This window comes from Salvelinus fontinalis, chromosome 1 (genome assembly GCF_029448725.1).
Source record: "Salvelinus fontinalis isolate EN_2023a chromosome 1, ASM2944872v1, whole genome shotgun sequence".
NCBI lineage: Eukaryota > Metazoa > Chordata > Actinopteri > Salmoniformes > Salmonidae > Salvelinus > Salvelinus fontinalis.
The window spans coordinates 94209859-94229669 of record NC_074665.1 but is presented as its reverse complement, the minus strand read 5'-3'; the positions used below and the strand labels follow the sequence as shown (position 1 = coordinate 94229669).

General features: G+C 48.0%; 1 protein-coding gene across 1 annotated transcript in view; it reads right to left on the bottom strand.

Annotated features, from left to right (window-relative positions):
* The window catches only part of jmjd1cb (jumonji domain containing 1Cb), a 341652-nt gene that overhangs the window by 75323 nt on the left and 246518 nt on the right, over positions 1-19811 (bottom strand). The window contains exons 13-15 of the mRNA XM_055936592.1: positions 8100-8301; positions 3717-3931; positions 2332-2484 (exon numbers count right to left, since the gene is read on the bottom strand). Coding sequence (XP_055792567.1) covers positions 2332-2484; positions 3717-3931; positions 8100-8301 — 570 coding nt within the window. The remainder of the gene's footprint in view (positions 1-2331; positions 2485-3716; positions 3932-8099; positions 8302-19811) is intronic.

Genomic DNA, 19811 nt, shown 5'->3' with positions numbered 1-19811 from the left:
GGAAGAGGGGAGGGAGGGAGGGGGAAGAGCTGTATCCTCTACTAGTCTACGGTGGAGAGGAAGAGGAGAGGGAGGGAGGGGGAAGAGCTGTATCCTCTACTAGTCTACGGTGGAAAGGAAGAGGAGAGGGAGGGAGGGGGAAGAGCTGTATCCTCTACTAGTCTACGGTGGAAAGGAAGAGCTGTATCCTCTACTAGTCTACGGTGGAGAGGAAGAGCTGTATCCTCTACTAGTCTACGGTGGAGAGGAAGAGCTGTATCCTCTACTAGTCTACGGTGGAGAGGAAGAGGAGAGGGAGGGAGGGGGAAGAGCTGTATCCTCTACTAGTCTACGGTGGAAAGGAAGAGCTGTATCCTCTACTAGTCTACGGTGGAGAGGAAGAGGAGAGGGAGGGAGGGGGAAGAGCTGTATCCTCTACTAGTCTACGGTGGAAAGGAAGAGGAGAGGGAGGGAGGGGGAAGAGCTGTATCCTCTACTAGTCTACGGTGGAAAGGAAGAGCTGTATCCTCTACTAGTCTACGGTGGAGAGGAAGAGGAGAGGGAGGGAGGGGGAAGAGCTGTATCCTCTACTAGTCTACGGTGGAAAGGAAGAGCTGTATCCTCTACTAGTCTACAGTGGAGAGGAAGAGGAAAGGGAGGGAGGGGGAAGAGCTGTATCCTCTACTAGTCTACGGTGGAGAGGAAGAGGAGAGGGAGGGAGGGGGAAGAGCTGTATCCTCTACTAGTCTACGGTGGAAAGGAAGAGGAGAGGGAGGGAGGGGGAAGAGCTGTATCCTCTACTAGTCTACGGTGGAAAGGAAGAGGAGAGGGAGGGAGGGGGAAGAGCTGTATCCTCTACTAGTCTACGGTGGAAAGGAAGAGGGAGGGAGGGGGAAGAGCTGTATCCTCTACTAGTCTACGGTGGAAAGGAAGAGGAGAGGGGGGGAGGGGGAAGAGCTGTATCCTCTACTAGTCTACGGTGGAAAGGAAGAGGAGAGGGAGGGAGGGGGAAGAGCTGTATCCTCTACTAGTCTACGGTGGAGAGGAAGAGGAGAGGGAGGGAGGGGGAAGAGCTGTATCCTCTACTAGTCTACGGTGGAAAGGAAGAGGAGAGGGAGGGAGGGGGAAGAGCTGTATCCTCTACTAGTCTACGGTGGAAAGGAAGAGGAGAGGGAGGGAGGGGGAAGAGCTGTATCCTCTACTAGTCTACGGTGGAAAGGAAGAGCTGTATCCTCTACTAGTCTACGGTGGAGAGGAAGAGGAGAGGGAGGGAGGGGGAAGAGCTGTATCCTCTACTAGTCTACGGTGGAGAGGAAGAGGGGAGGGAGGGAGGGGGAAGAGCTGTATCCTCTACTAGTCTACGGTGGAAAGGAAGAGGAGAGGGGGGGAGGGGGAAGAGCTGTATCCTCTACTAGTCTACGGTGGAGAGGAAGAGGAGAGGGAGGGAGGGGGAAGAGCTGTATCCTCTACTAGTCTACGGTGGAAAGGAAGAGGAGAGGGAGGGAGGGGGAAGAGCTGTATCCTCTACTAGTCTACGGTGGAAAGGAAGAGGAGAGGGAGGGAGGGGGAAGAGCTGTATCCTCTACTAGTCTACGGTGGAAAGGAAGAGGAGAGGGAGGGAGGGGGAAGAGCTGTATCCTCTACTAGTCTACGGTGGAAAGGAAGAGGAGAGGGAGGGAGGGGGAAGAGCTGTATCCTCTACTAGTCTACGGTGGAAAGGAAGAGGAGAGGGAGGGAGGGGGAAGAGCTGTATCCTCTACTAGTCTACGGTGGAAAGGAAGAGCTGTATCCTCTACTAGTCTACGGTGGAGAGGAAGAGGAGAGGGGGGGAGGGGGAAGAGCTGTATCCTCTACTAGTCTACGGTGGAGAGGAAGAGGGGAGGGAGGGAGGGGGAAGAGCTGTATCCTCTACTAGTCTACGGTGGAAAGGAAGAGGAGAGGGGGGGAGGGGGAAGAGCTGTATCCTCTACTAGTCTACGGTGGAGAGGAAGAGGAGAGGGAGGGAGGGGGAAGAGCTGTATCCTCTACTAGTCTACGGTGGAAAGGAAGAGGAGAGGGAGGGAGGGGGAAGAGCTGTATCCTCTACTAGTCTACGGTGGAAAGGAAGAGGAGAGGGAGGGAGGGGGAAGAGCTGTATCCTCTACTAGTCTACGGTGGAGAGGAAGAGGAGAGGGAGGGAGGGGGAAGAGCTGTATCCTCTACTAGTCTAAGGTGGAAAGGAAGAGGACAGGGAGGGAGGGGGAAGAGCTGTATCCTCTACTAGTCTACGGTAGAGAGGAAGAGCTGTATCCTCTACTAGTCTACGGTGGAAAGGAAGAGGTGTAAATGGTAAAATCCTAAATGTTGACTGACCTTTGGAGGTCTTCCTCTCCTTCGCCTTGTAACAGTCCAGACAAACCACAAAGCCACATTTGTGGCAGACCCAGTGAATGTTAAACAAGGTGGCTTCACATGCGTCACACATCTCCCGGACCCCTCTCACAGGCCTCTTCCAGGCCATCTTGGCTGCAAGGCAAAACACACACACACACAGGGAAGATGAAGATGACAGGTAGAGGACAGCAGAGCAGTCCTCCCTCCTCCTCCTCCTCTCTCCTCTCTCTCTAGGCTAGACAGGCTCAATAGGACAGAACGATTCCTTCATCCAGAAGACTTTAGAAACTAGTCTGTCCTCAGAGGGCTGTAACATTGGTACAATAACAGACACAATAAAACATTTGAGTTGATCTACAGTTCAGGATGGTATGACCTGTTAAACACAGATAATAGTTTGAGGTTTGACCCCGGCTGTCTACAGTAACACTAAGACTAACAGTAACATCAACACTTCTCTGTGTTGCTCTGTCTTTCAGACTATCAACAACACTTCTCTGTGCTGCTCTGTCTTTCAGACTAACAACACTTCTCTGTGTTGCTCTGCCTTTCAGACTAACAACAACACTTCTCTGTGTTGCTCTGTCTTTCAGACTAACAACACTTCTCTGTGCTGCTCTGTCTTTCAGACTAACAACACTTCTCTGTGCTGCTCTGTCTTTCAGACTAACAACACGTCTCTGTGCTGCTCTGTCTTTCAGACTAACAACACTTCTCTGTGTTGCTCTGTCTTTCAGACTAACAACAACACTTCTCTGTGCTGCTCTGCCTTTCAGACTAACAACACTTCTCTGTGCTGCTCTGTCTTTCAGACTAACAACACTTCTCTGTGCTGCTCTGTCTTTCAGACTAACAACACTTCTCTGTGTTGCTCTGTCTTTCAGACTAACAACAACACTTCTCTGTGCTGCTCTGTCTTTCAGACTAACAACACTTCTCTGTGCTGCTCTGTCTTTCAGACTAACAACACTTCTCTGTGCTGCTCTGTCTTTCAGACCAACAACACTTCTCTGTGCTGCTCTGTCTTTCAGACCAACAACACTTCTCTGTGCTGCTCTGTCTTTCAGACTAACAACAACACTTCTCTGTGCTGCTCTGTCTTTCAGACTAACAACACTTCTCTGTGCTGCTCTGTCTTTCAGACTAACAACACGTCTCTGTGCTGCTCTGTCTTTCAGACTAACAACAACAATTCTCTGTGCTGCTCTGTCTTTCAGACTAACAACACTTCTCTGTGTTGCTCTGTCTTTCAGACTAACAACAACACTTCTCTGTGCTGCTCTGCCTTTCAGACTAACAACACTTCTCTGTGTTGCTCTGTCTTTCAGACTAACAACAACAATTCTCTGTGCTCCTCTCCATACCATCTTTTTTGATCCATGTAGCAGCAGTGTTCTCAGTGGTGACCATCTGACAGAACTGGTCTCCTATATATGAGAGGATGTACTTGGAGGAGTCTGGGTCCAACTCATTCTCCTCGTATACGTCAGGAGCCCAGAGGGACAGAGCCTCCTCATCGAACTGATCAGGAGTAGAGAAGCCGTCCACACGGATCACTCCGTTCTTACTGTAGGACAGGCTGGAGAGACGAGGGAGAGAGGACATGTTAATGAGAGACACACACTAGATCATTAGTCCTCCCTGTCAGAAGGCAACACCATAATGACAGAATAAAGAACCACTGGCTCCCTAGAACCGGAACCAAACCTGGAACCGGAACCAACACCAACCCAAAACCAACACAACTCTAGAACCGGAACCAACTCTAGAACCGGAACCAACCCTAGAACCGGAACCAACACAACCCTATAACCGGAACCAACACCAACCCTAGAACCGGAACCAACACCAACCCTAGAACCGGAACCAACACCAACCCTAGAACCGGAACCAACACCAACCCTAGAACCGGAACCAACACCAACCCTAGAACCGGAACCAACACCAACCCTAGAACCGGAACCAACACCAACCCTATAACCGGAACCAACACCAACCCTAGAACCAACACCAACCCTAGAACCGGAACCAACACCAACCCTAGAACCAACACCAACCCTAGAGACGGAACCAACACCAACCCTAGAACCAACACCAACCCTAGAACCGGAACCAACACCAACCCTAGAACCAACACCAACCCTAGAACCGGAACCAACACCAACCCTAGAACCGGAACCAACCCTAGAACCGGAACCAACCCTAGAACCAACCCTAGAACCGGAACCAACACCAACCCTAGAACCGGAACCAACCCTATAACCGGAACCAACACCAACCCTAGAACCGGAACCAACACAACCCTATAACCGGAACCAACACCAACCCTAGAACCGGAACCAACACCAACCCTAGAACCGGAACCAACACCAACCCTAGAACCAACACCAACCCTAGAACCGGAACCAACACCAACCCTAGAACCGGAACCAACACCAACCCTAGAACCGGAACCAACACCAACCCTAGAACCGGAACCAACACCAACCCTAGAACCGGAACCAACACCAACCCTAGAACCAACACCAACCCTATAACCGGAACAAACACCAACCCTAGAACCAACACCAACCCTAGAACCAACACCAACCCTATAACCAACACCAACCCTATAACCAACACCAACCCTATAACCAACACCAACCCTATAACCAACACCAACCCTATAACCGGAACCAACACCAACCCTAGAACCGGAACCAACTCCAACCCTAGAACCAACACCAACCCTAGAACCGGAACCAACACCAACCCTAGAACCGGAACCAACACCAACCCTAGAACCGGAACCAACTCCAACCCTAGAACCAACACCAACCCTAGAACCAACACCAACCCTAGAGCCGGAACCAACACAACCCTGGAACCATCACTAACCCTAGAACCGGAACCAACACAACCCTGGAACCATCACTAACCCTATAACCGGAACCAACACCAACCCTAGAACCGGAACCAACACCAACCCTAGAACCTGAACCAACACCAACCCTAGAACCTGAACCAACACCAACCCTAGAACCGGAATCAACACCAACCCTAGAACCGGAACCAACACCAACCCTGGAACCAACACCAACCCTGGAACCAACACCAACCCTGGAACCAACACCAACCCTGGAACCAACACCAACCCCGGAACCAACCCCAGAACCAACACCAACCCTAGAACCGGAACCAACACAACCCTGGAACCATCACTAACCCTAGAACATGAACCAACACCAACCCCGGAACAAACACTAACCCCGGAACCAACACTAACCCCGGAACCAACACAACCCTGGAACCATCACTAACCCTAGAACATGAACCAACACCAACCCCGGAACAAACACTAACCCCGGAACCAACACCAACCCTGGAACCAACACCAACCCTGGAACCAACACCAACCCCGGAACCAACCCCAGAACCAACACCAACCCTAGAACCGGAACCAACACAACCCTGGAACCATCACTAACCCTAGAACATGAACCAACACCAACCCCGGAACAAACACTAACCCCGGAACCAACACCAACCCCGGAACCAACACCAACCCTGGAACCAACACTAACCCCGGAACCAACACCAACCCCGGAACCAACACCAACCCCGGAACCTGAACCAACACCAACCCTAGAACCGGAACCAACACCAACCCCAGAACCAACACCAACCCTAGAACCAACACCAACCCCTGAACCAACCCTAGAACCTGAACCAACCCTAGAACCGGAATCAACACCAACCCGAGAACCTGAACCAACACCAACCCTAGAACCGGAACCAACCCTAGAACCGGAACCAACACCAGAAGACTGAGGAAGGGTTCACTGACAGACAATAACAGATGGACTGACTGAGGAAGGGTTCACTGACAGTCAATAACAGATGGACTGACTGAGGAAGGGTTCACTGACAGACAATAACAGATGGACTGACTGAGGAAGGGTTCACTGACAGACAATAACAGATGGACTGACTGAGGAAGGGTTCACTGACAGACAATAACAGATGGACTGACTGAGGAAGGGTTCACTGACAGACAATAACAGATGGACTGACTGACTGAGGAAGGGTTCACTGACAGACAATAACAGATGGACTGACTGAGGAAGGGTTCACTGACAGACAATAACAGATGGACTGACTGACTGAGGAAGGGTTCACTAACAGACAATAACAGATGGACTGACTGATGAAGGGTTCACTGACAGACAATAACAGATGGACTGACTGAGGAAGGGTTCACTGACAGACAATAACAGATGGACTGACTGAGGAAGGGTTCACTGACAGACAATAACAGATGGACTGACTGACTGAGGAAGGGTTCACTGACAGACAATAACAGATGGACTGACTGACTGAGGAAGGGTTCACTGACAGACAATAACAGATGGACTGACTGAGGAAGGGTTCACTGACAGACAATAACAGATGGACTGACTGACTGAGGAAGGGTTCACTGACAGACAATAACAGATGGACTGACTGAGGAAGGGTTCACTGACAGACAATAACAGATGGACTGACTGAGGAAGGGTTCACTGACAGACAATAACAGATGGACTGACTGAGGAAGGGTTCACTAACAGACAATAACAGATGGACTGACTGATGAAGGGTTCACTGACAGACAATAACAGATGGACTGACTGAGGAAGGGTTCACTGACAGACAATAACAGATGGACTGACTGAGGAAGGGTTCACTGACAGACAATAACAGATGGACTGACTGAGGAAGGGTTCAATGACAGACAATAACAGATGGACTGACTGAGGAAGGGTTCACTGACAGACAATAACAGATGGACTGACTGAGGAAGGGTTCACTGACAGACAATAACAGATGGACTGACTGAGGAAGGGTTCACTGACAGACAATAACAGATGGACTGACTGAGGAAGGGTTCACTGACAGACAATAACAGATGGACTGACTGAGGAAGGGTTCACTGACAGACAATAACAGATGGACTGACTGAGGAAGGGTTCACTGACAGACAATAACAGATGGACTGACTGAGGAAGGGTTCACTGACAGACAATAACAGATGGACTGACTGACTGAGGAAGGGTTCACTGACAGACAATAACAGATGGACTGACTGACTGAGGAAGGGTTCACTGACAGACAATAACAGATGGACTGACTGAGGAAGGGTTCACTGACAGACAATAACAGATGGACTGACTGACTGAGGAAGGGTTCACTGACAGACAATAACAGATGGACTGACTGAGGAAGGGTTCACTGACAGACAATAACAGATGGACTGACTGAGGAAGGGTTCACTGACAGACAATAACAGATGGACTGACTGAGGAAGGGTTCACTAACAGACAATAACAATGGACTGACTGATGAAGGGTTCACTGACAGACAATAACAGATGGACTGACTGAGGAAGGGTTCACTGACAGACAATAACAGATGGACTGACTGAGGAAGGGTTCACTGACAGACAATAACAGATGGACTGACTGAGGAAGGGTTCAATGACAGACAATAACAGATGGACTGACTGAGGAAGGGTTCACTGACAGACAATAACAGATGGACTGACTGAGGAAGGGTTGGAGAATGTATACAATGACCTAAACAATCTCTAACCATGTGGCGGCAAAGTGGACCAGCCGAGCAAAGCAGCCAATCAGACACTAGCCGGGAGACAGAGGAGCCAATCAAATACCACCTGACCAGCGGACCAGCTAACCAGACAAAACGAGACTGAATCAGCCAATCAGACTCACCGGCGGAAGTAGTAGAAGCGGCAGAAGACAGGGGAATGAGCTGGCTGCTCCCCCTTCTTGCTTCGGACAGCACGACACTCTCGACACTTCTGCAGGTTGGGTCCGATCTCGGAGCACGAGTCATCCTGCAGGAACGACTCCCCAGTCTGCTTCAGCTTCTTCACCTTCCTCCAGTCCTTCAGCACAGAGCGGGGGATACCATCTGGTACCGGAGGGGACAGAGAGACGGTTACTATGATATCTAATACAGAGACAAGATCAGTCCTTCAGCACAGAGCAGGGGGATACCATCTGGTACCGGAGGGGACAGAGAGACGGTTACTATGATATCTAATACAGAGACAAGAGCGGGGGATCCCATCTGGTACCGGAGGGGACAGAGAGACGGTTACTATGATATCTAATACAGAGACATGATCAGTCCTTCAGCACAGAGCGGGGGATCCCATCTGGTACCGGAGGGGACAGAGACATGATCAGAGCAGGGGATCCTATCTGGTACCGGAGGGGACAGAGAGACGGTTACTATGATATCTAATACAGAGACAAGAGCGGGGGATCCCATCTGGTACCGGAGGGGACAGAGACATGATCAGTCCTTCAGCACAGAGCAGGGGCATACCATCTGGTACCGGAGGGGACATAAATAAGGTGAACAGGATGTATGCAGACCTATGTACTATAGCTAGAGGTCTGGTGTATTTCTCTACACCAGAGTTGAGGTCAACTCATAAAGATAAAACCGTAATGTTGTGACTATAACTACTGGTCCCAGAAGGAGGGAAACATGGTACAACATAACGATGGGGAGTCACACTATCGCCACTTTGAATGAGGAAGCAAAATCACGCCTGACAAGGCCAATGAAATCCGCGACCTCCCTGAAAGCCCCGCCTTCCACAGGTGACAACCTTGCGGCTTGGATTCATTCCTTCCATTCAGTACCGCTCTTCACCGAGCCCAGAACCAGGCGATGCAGGTGTTGTACCTGGTTTCCCTCCTTCAGGGAACAGTAGTAAGTCATAACGATCTGTTCCCTTTCAGTCAGTACAACACCATGGGGACTATGGGGAACAAGAATCCCGCCCCAAGCCGGCGCCAGCGGATACTAAATGAAACGGCCCATGGCTGACCACCCAGACTGAGCTCTGCCTAACGACCCCGTCCTGACCCAGCTGTAAACACACTGTGCACTAGACTGGGAGCAGTGACATCCAAGCGATAAAAACCTCGCAAAAGTCTGTGGATCCTGGACTTCTTGACGGGCCATCCCCAGGTTGTAAGGGTAGGTAACAACACATCTGCCAAGCTGATCCTCAACACGGGGGCCCCTCAGGGGGGCGTGCTCAGTCCCCTCCTGTACTCCATGTTCACCCACGACTGCAAGGCCAGGCATGACTCCAACTTCACCATTAAGTTTGCTGATGACACAACGATGAAACAGCCTATAGGGAGGAGGTCAGAGACCTGGTAGTGTGGTGCCAGGACAACAACCTCTCCCTCAACGTGATCAAGACAAAAGAGATGACTGTGGACTACAGGAAAAGGAGGACCGAGCACTCCCCCATTCTCATCGACGTGGCTGTAGTGGAACAAGTTGAGAGCTTCAAGTTCCTTGGTGTCCACATCACCAACAAACTTTTATGGTCCAAGCACACCAAGACAGTCGTGAAGAGGGCAAAACCTATTCCCCCTCAGGAGACTGAAAAGATTTGGCATGGGTCCTCAGATCCTGAAAAAGTTCTATAGCTGGAAGCTTTTTAGTGTAAGCTAGGTTAGCTAGCCTCTTAGACCGTAGCACGGTCCTTTTAGAATAACCAAGAGCCTTAACGCTACGTGTACGAAACAAGAGAGCTACCGCAGCAACTCCAACGTGGGGAGGCATGAATAGCTAGTAATAGCTAGCACACTTCGGCGAGTTAGCCAACCTGGCTAGCACGCTATGCAGAGCTTGTTTAGCTAGCCTGGTCTCGACAGTCCACATACAACCAAATCACTGAGGTGGGACCAGACCTTTCATCGACAAAGTCTGGAAAGAGAGGCAAGCGGTGCCTGACCGAGGCACGCTCGGGCGGCCGGGAGTACCCATCGAACCTCTCCCTTCGAGTACTCTGTCGCACCCGGCGCCCGAGGGCAGAGGAGTTGGGTTGTGCGTGGGCAGCTACCGTACGCACCACGGCCAGGCAGACAAGACATTAGCTCTGACCAAAGTCCCAATCAATCCCCGCGTCCCGCAACTAGGACTCAGTCGAGGTACGGGCATCCGGGAGAGGAAGTCCCTATTGGAAACAGCTTCCTGAAGAATGCAACACGATTGTTAAGAGAACATCGCTCAAGCAACTTTAACATTAACTAATTGGTTTGTGATTCGGAAAATAGGACAACAAACAAACTTCGACAAATAACGTCCAGAGGGAGAGTTTAGTTGGCGCAACGTCAGATAGTCTGGTGTTCCAGAGTATATCCTCATTAGGAACCACTAACAACAGGTCATATCCACGCTGTGTAGGAAACACAAACGCTCATCTTCATATGGCATATATAATAAGATAAGGCCAGCTAACCTAGGATGAGCTGAGAGACTGAGGTGACCTTGTTAGAAGGCTATTAGAAGTTGAAATCATATTTATTTGAGAGTCTGTGTGCGTTATTAAAGGGAGACTTTACATACATTAAAATATCTACTCCAGCACCACCCCAACATCAACATATCTACTCCAGCACCACCCCAACATCAACATATCTACTCCAGCACCACATCAACATATCTACTCCAGCACCACCCCAACATCAACATATCTACTCCAGCACCACCCCAACATCAACATATCTACTCCAGCACCACCCCAACATCAACATATCTACTCCAGCACCACCCCAACATCAACATATCTACTCCAGCACCACCCCAACATTAACATATCTACTCCAGCACCACCCCAACATCAACATATCTACTCCAGCACCACCCCAACATCAACATATCTACTCCAGCACCACATCAACATATCTACTCCAGCACCACATCAACATATCTACTCCAGCACCACCCCAACATCAACATATCTACTCCAGCACCACCCCAACATCAACATATCTACTCCAGCACCACCCCAACATCAACATATCTACTCCAGCACCACCCCAACATCAACATATCTACTCCAGCACCACCCCAACATCAACATATCTATTCCAGCACCACATTAACATATCTACTCCAGCACCACATAAACATATCTACTCCAGCACCACATTAACATATCTACTCCAGCACCACCACAACATCAACATATCTACTCCAGCACCACATCAACATATCTACTCCAGCACCACCCCAACATCAACATATCTACTCCAGCACCACCCCAACATTAACATATCTACTCCAGCACCACCCAACATCAACATATCTACTCCAGCACCACCCAACATTAACATATCTACTCCAGCACCACATTAACATATTTACTCCAGCACCACCCCAACATTAACATATCTACTCCAGCACCACCCCAACATTAACATATCTACTCCAGCACCACCCCAACATTAACATATCTACTCCAGCACCACCCCAACATTAACATATCTACTCCAGCACCACCCCAACATTAACATATCTACTCCAGCACCACCCCAACATTAACATATCTTCTCCAGCACCACATTAACATATCTACTCCAGCACCACATTAACATATCTATTCCAGCACCACCCCAACATCAACATATCTACTCCAGCACCACATTAACATATCTACTCCAGCACCACCCCAACATCAACATATCTACTCCAGCACCACCCCAACATCAACATATCTACTCCAGCACCACCCCAACATTAACATATCTACTCAAACACCGCATTAACATATCTACTCCAGCACCACATCAACATCAACATATCTACTCCAGCACCACCCCAACATCAACATATCTACTCCAGCACCACCCCAACATCAACATATCTACTCCAGCACCACATTAACATATCTACTCCAGCACCACCCCAACATCAACATATCTACTCCAGCACCACCCCAACATTAACATATCTACTCCAGCACCACCCAACATCGACATATCTACTCCAGCACCACCCCAACATTAACATATCTACTCCAGCACCACATCAACATCGACATATCTACTCCAGCACCACCCCAACATCAACATATCTACTCCAGCACCACATTAACATATCTACTCCAGCACCACCCAACATCGACATATCTACTCCAGCACCACCCCAACATCAACATATCTACTCCAGCACCACATTAACATATCTACTCCAGCACCACCCCAACATCAACATATCTACTCCAGCACCACCCAAAAATTAACATATCTACTCCAGCACCACATTAACATATCTACTACAGCACCACCCCAACATTAACATATCTACTCCAGCACCACATTAACATATCTACTACAGCACCACCCCAACATTAACATATCTACTCCAGCACCACATTAACATATCTACTCCAGCACCACCCCAACATTAACATATCTACTCCAGCACCACATTAACATATCTACTACAGCATCACCCCAACATTAACATATCTTCTCCAGCACCACCCAACATTAACATATCTTCTCCAGCACCACCCCAACATCAACATATCTACTCCAGCACCACCCCAACATCAACATATATTCTCCAGCACCACATCAACATATCTACACCAGGACCACCCCAACATCAACATCTATTCCAGCACCACCCCAACATCAACATATCTACTCCAGCACCACATCAACATATCTACTCCAGCACCACATTAACATATCTACTCCAGCACCACCCCAACATTAACATATCTTCTCCAGCACCACATTAACATATCTACTCCAGCACCACATTAACATATCTACTCCAGCACCATCCCAACATCAACATATCTACTCCAGCACCATCCCAACATCAACATATCTACTCCAGCACCACCCAACATCAACATATCTACTTAGGCACCACCCAACATCAACATATCTACTCCAGCACCACATTAACATATCTACTCCAGCACCACCCAACATCAACATATCTACTTAGGCACCACCCAACATCAACATATCTACTCCAGCACCACATTAACATATCTACTCCAGCACCACCCCAACATCAACATATCTACTCCAGCACCACATTAACATATCTACTCCAGCACCACCCCAACATCAACATATCTACTCCAGCACCACATTAACATATCTTCTCCAGCACCACCCCAACATTAACATATCTACTCCAGCACCATCCCAACATCAACATATCTTCTCCAGCACCACATCAACATATCTTCTCCAGCACCACATCAACATATCTACTCCAGCACCACATCAACACATCTACTCCAGCACCACATTAACATATCTACTCCAGCACCACATCAACATTAACATATCTACTCCAGCACCACATCAACATTAACATATCTAGTCCAGCACCACATTAACATATCTACTCCAGCACCACCCCAACATTAACATATCTACTCCAGCACCATCCCAACATCAACATATCTACTCCAGCACCACCCAACATCAACATATCGACTCCAGCATCACATCAACATATCTACTCCAGCACCACCCAACATTAACATATCTACTCCAGCACCACATTAACATATCTACTCCAGCACCACCCCAACATCAACATATCTACTCCAGCACCACCTCTACATTAACATATCTACACCAGCACCACCCAACATCAACATATCTACTCCAGCACCACCTCTACATTAACATATCTACTCCAGCACCACCCCAACATCAACATATCTACTCCAGCACCACATTAACATATCTACTCCAGCACCACCCCAACATTAACATATCTACTCCAGCACCACCCCAACATTAACATATCTACTCCAGCACCATCCCAACATATCTACTCAAGCACCACATTAACATATCTACTCCAGCACCACATCAACATATCTACTCCAGCACCACATCAACATATCTACTCCAGCACCACATCAACATATCTACTCCAACACCGCATTAACATATCTCCTCCAGCACCACCCCAACATTAACATATCTACTCCAGCACCATCCCAACATCAACATATCTACTCCAGCACCACATCAACATATCTACTCCAGCACCACATCAACATATCTACTCCAGCACCACATCAACATATCTACTCCAGCACCACATCAACATATCTACTCCAACACCGCATTAACATATCTTCTCCAGCACCACCCCAACATTAACATATCTACTCCAGCACCACCCCAACATCAACATATCTACTCCAACACCGCATTAACATATCTTCTCCAGCACCACCCCAACATTAACATATCTTCTCCAGCACCACCCCAACATTAACATATCTACTCCAGCACCACCCCAACATTAACATATCTACTCCAGCACCACCCCAACATCAACATATCTACTCCAGCACCACATTAACACATCTACTCCAGCACCATCCCAACATCAACATATCTACTCCAGCACCACCCAACATCAACATATCGACTCCAGCATCACATTAACATATCTACTCCAGCACCATCCCAACATCAACATATCTACTCCAGCACCACCCCAACATCAACATATCTATTCCAGCACCACATCAACATATCTATTCCAGCACCACATTAACATATCTACTCCAGCACCACATCAACATCAACATATCTCCTCCAGCACCACCCCAACATCAACATATCTACTCCAGCACCACCCCAACATCAACATATCTACTCCAGCACCACCTCTATATTAACATATCTACACCAGCACCACCCAACATCAACATATCTACTCCAGCACCACCCAACATCAACATATCTATTCCAGCACCACCCCAACATCAACATATCTACTCCAGCACCACCCAACATCAACATATCTACTCCAGCACCACCCAACATAAACATATAGAACATATATAACATATAACATATAGTAGATATGTTGATGTTGGGTGGTGCTGGAGATATGTTGTTGGGGTGGTGCTGGAATAGATATGTTGATGTTGGGGTGGTGCTGGAGTAGATATGTTGATGTTGGGGTGGTGCTGGAGAAGATATGTTGATGTTGATGTGGTGCTGGAGTAGATATGTTGATGTTGGGTGGTGCTGGAGTAGATATGTTGATGTTGGGGTGGTGCTGGACTAGATATGTTGATGTGGTGCTGGAATAGATATGTTGATGTTGGGGTGGTGCTGGAGCAGATATGTTGATGTTGGGGTGGTGCTGGAGTAGATATGTTGATGTTGGGGTGGTGCTGGAGTAGATATGTTGATGTTGGGGTGGTGCTGGAAGTGATATGTTAATGTTGGGGTGGTGCTGGAGGTGATATGTGGATGTTGGGGTGGTGCTGGTGTAGATATGTTGATGGTGGGGTGGTGCTGGAGTAGATATGTTAATGTTGGGTGGTGCTGGAATAGATATGTTAATGTTGGGGTGGTGCTGGAGTAGATATGTTGATGTTAGGATGGTGCTGGAGTAGATATGTTAATGTTGGGGTGGTGCTGGAGTAGATATGTTAATGTTGGGGTGGTGCTGGAGTAGATATGTTAATGTTGGGTGGTGCTGGAGTAGATATGTTAATGTTGGGTGGTGCTGGAATAGATATGTTAATGTTGGGGTGGTGCTGGAGTAGATATGTTAATGTTGGGTGGTGCTGGAATAGATATGTTAATGTTGGGGTGGTGCTGGAGTAGATATGTTGATGTTAGGATGGTGCTGGAGTAGATATGTTGATGTTGGGGTGGTGCTGGAGTGGATATGTTGATGTGGTGCTGGAGTAGATATATTAATGTTGGGGTGGTGCTGGAGTAGATATGTTAATGTGGAGCTGGAGTAGATATGTTGATGTTGGGGTGGTGCTGGAGTAGATATGTTGATGTTGGGGTGGTGCTGGAAGTGATATGTTGATGTGGAGCTGGAGTAGATATGTTGATGTTGGGTGGTGCTGGAGATATGTTGATGTTGGGGTGGTGCTGGAGTAGATATGTTGATGTTGGGGTGGTGCTGGAGATGATAAGTTGATGTTGGGGTGGTGCTGGAGTAGATATGTTGATGTGGTGCTGGAGTAGATATGTTAATGTTGGGGTGGTGCTGGAGTAGATATGTTGATGTGGAGCTGGAGTAGATATGTTGATGTTGGGTGGTGCTGGAGATATGTTGATGTTGGGGTGGTGCTGGAGTAGATATGTTGATGTTGGGGTGGTGCTGGAGATGATAAGTTGATGTTGGGGTGGTGCTGGAGTAGATATGTTAATGTTGGGGTGGTGGTGGAGTAGATATGTTAATGTTGGGGTGGTGCTGGAGTAGATATGTTAATGTTGGGGTGGTGCTGGAGTAGATATGTTGATGTTGGGGTGGTGCTGGAATAGATATGTTGTGTTGGGTGGTGCTGGAGTAGATATGTTGATGTTGGGTGGTGCTGGTGTAGATATGTTAATGTAGAGGTGGTGCTGGAGTAGATATGTTGATGTTGGGGTGGTGCTGGAGTAGATATGTTGATGTTGGGGTGGTGCTGGAGAAGATATGATGATGTTGGGGTGGTGCTGGAGAAGATATGTTGATGTTGAGCTGGAGTAGATATGTTGATGTTGGGTGGTGCTGGAGTAGATATGTTGATGTTGGGGTGGTGCTGGAGTAGATATGTTGATGTTGATGTGGTGCTGGAATAGATATGTTGATGTTGGGGTGGTGCTGGAGTAGATATGTTAATGTTGGGTGGTGCTGGAGAAGATATGTTAATGTTGGGTGGTGCTGGTGTAGATATGTTAGTGTAGTGCTGGAGTAGATATGTTGATGTTGGGGTGGTGCTGGAGTAGATATGTTGATGTTGGGGTGGTGGTGGAGTAGATATGTTAATGTTGGGGTGGTGCTGGAGTAGATATGTTAATGTTGGGGTGGTGGTGGAGTAGATATGTTAATGTTGGGGTGGTGCTGGAGTAGATATGTTAATGTTGGGGTGGTGCTGGAGTAGATATGTTAATGTTGGGGTGGTGCTGGAGTAGATATGTTAATGTTGGGGTGGTGCTGGAGTAGATATGTTGATGTTGGGGTGGTGCTGGAGTAGATATGTTGATGTTGGGTGGTGCTGGAGTAGATATGTTGATGTTGGGGTGGTGCTGGAGTAGATATGTTGATGTTGGGGTGGTGCTGGAGTAGATATGTTAATGTTGGGGTGGTGCTGGAGTAGATATGTTGATGTTGGGGTGGTGCTGGAGTAGATATGTTAATGTGGTGCTGGAGTAGATATGTTGATGTTGGGGTGGTGCTGGAGTAGATATGTTAATGTGGTGCTGGAGTAGATATGTTGATGTGGTGCTGGAGTAGATATGTTAATGTTGGGGTGGTGCTGGAGTAGATATGTTGATGTTGGGGTGGTGCTGGAGGTGATATGTTGATGTTGTGGTGGTGCTGGAATAGATATGTTAATGTGGTGCTGGAGTAGATATGTTGATGTGGTGCTGGAGTAGATATGTTGATGTTGGGGTGGTGCTGGAATGGATATGTTGATGTGGTGCTGGAGTAGATATGTTAATGTTGGGGTGGTGCTGGAGTAGATATGTTGATGTGGTGCTGGAGTAGATATGTTAATGTTGGGGTGGTGCTGGAGTAGATATGTTGATGTGGAGCTGGAGTAGATATGTTGATGTTGGGTGGTGCTGGAGATATGTTGATGTTGGGGTGGTGCTGGAGTAGATATGTTAATGTTGGGGTGGTGCTGGAGTAGATATGTTGATGTTGGGGTGGTGCTGGAGTAGATATGTTAATGTAGTGCTGGAGTAGATATGTTGATGTTGGGGTGGTGCTGGAGTAGATATGTTGATGTTGGGGTGGTGCTGGAGTGGATATGTTGATGTGGAGCTGGAGTAGATATGTTGATGTTGGGTGGTGCTGGAGATATGTTGGGGTGGTGCTGGAATAGATATGTTGATGTTGGGGTGGTGTAGATATGTTAATGTTGGGGTGGTGCTGGAGTAGATATGTTAATGTGGTGCTGGAGTAGATATGTTAATGTTGGGGTGGTGCTGGAGTAGATATGTTGATGTTGGGTGGTGCTGGAGTAGATATGTTGATGCTGGGTGGTGCTGGTGTAGATATGTTAATGTAGAGGTGGTGCTGGAGTAGATATGTTGATGTTGGGGTGGTGCTGGAGTGGATATGTTGATGTTGGGGTGGTGCTGGAGAAGATATGTTGATGTTGATGTGGTGCTGGAGTAGATATGTTGATGTTGGGTGGTGCTGGAGTAGATATGTTGATGTTGGGGTGGTGCTGGACTAGATATGTTGATGTTGATGTGGTGCTGGAGTAGATATGTTGATGTTGGGGTGGTGCTGGAATAGATATGTTGATGTTGGGGTGGTGCTGGAGTAGATATGTTGATGTTGGGGTAGTGCTGGAGTAGATATGTTGATGTTGGGGTGGTGCTGGACTAGATATGTTGATGTTGGGGTGGTGCTGGAAGTGATATGTTAATGTTGGGGTGGTGCTGGAGGTGATATGTGGATGTTGGGGTGGTGCTGGTGTAGATATGTTGATGTTGGGGTGGTGCTGGAGTAGATATGTTAATGTTGGGGTGGTGCTGGAGTAGATATGTTAATGTAGTGCTGGAGTAGATATGTTGATGTTGGGGTGGTGATGGAGTAGATATGTTGATGTTAGGATGGTGCTGGAGTAGATATGTTGATGTTGGGGTGGTGCTGAAGTAGATATGTTGATGTTGGGGTGGTGCTGGAGTAGATATGTTGATGTTGGGTGGTGCTGGAGTAGATATGTTGATGTTGGGGTGGTGCTGGAGGTGATATGTTAATGTGGTGCTGGAGTAGATATGTTAATGTTGGGGTGGTGCTGGAGAAGATATGTTAATGCGGTGTTGGAGTAGATATGTTGATGTTGGGGTGGTGCTGGAGTGGATATGTTGATGTGGAGCTGGAGTAGATATGTTGATGTGGTGCTGGAGTAGATATGTTAATGTTGGGGTGGTGCTGGAGGTGATATGTTGATGTTGGGGTGGTGCTGGAGTAGATATGTTGATGTGGTGCTGGAGTAGATATGTTAATGTTGGGGTGGTGCTGGAGTAGATATGTTGATGTTGGGGTGGTGCTGGATTAGATATGTTGATGTGGTGCTGGAGTAGATATGTTGATGTGGTGCTGGAGTAGATATGTTAATGTTGGGGTGGTGCTGGAGGTGATATGTTAATGTGGTGCTGGAGTAGATATGTTAATGTTGGGGTGGTGCTGGAGTGGATATGTTGATGTGGAGCTGGAGTAGATATGTTGATGTTGGGTGGTGCTGGAGATATGTTGGGGTGGTGCTGGAATAGATATGTTGATGTTGGGGTGGTGTAGATATGTTAATGTTGGGGTGGTGCTGGAGTAGATATGTTAATGTAGATGTGGTGCTGGAGTAGATATGTTAATGTTGGGGTGGTGCTGGAGTAGATATGTTGATGTTGATGTGGTGCTGGAGTAGATATGTTGATGTTGGGGTGGTGCTGGAGTAGATATGTTGATGTTGGGGTGGTGCTGGAGTAGATATGTTGATGTTGGGGTGGTGCTGGAGTAGATATGTTGATGTTGGGGTGGTGCTGGACTAGATATGTTGATGTTGGGGTGGTGCTGGAAGTGATATGTTAATGTTGGGGTGGTGCTGGAGTAGATATGTGGATGTTGGGGTGGTGCTG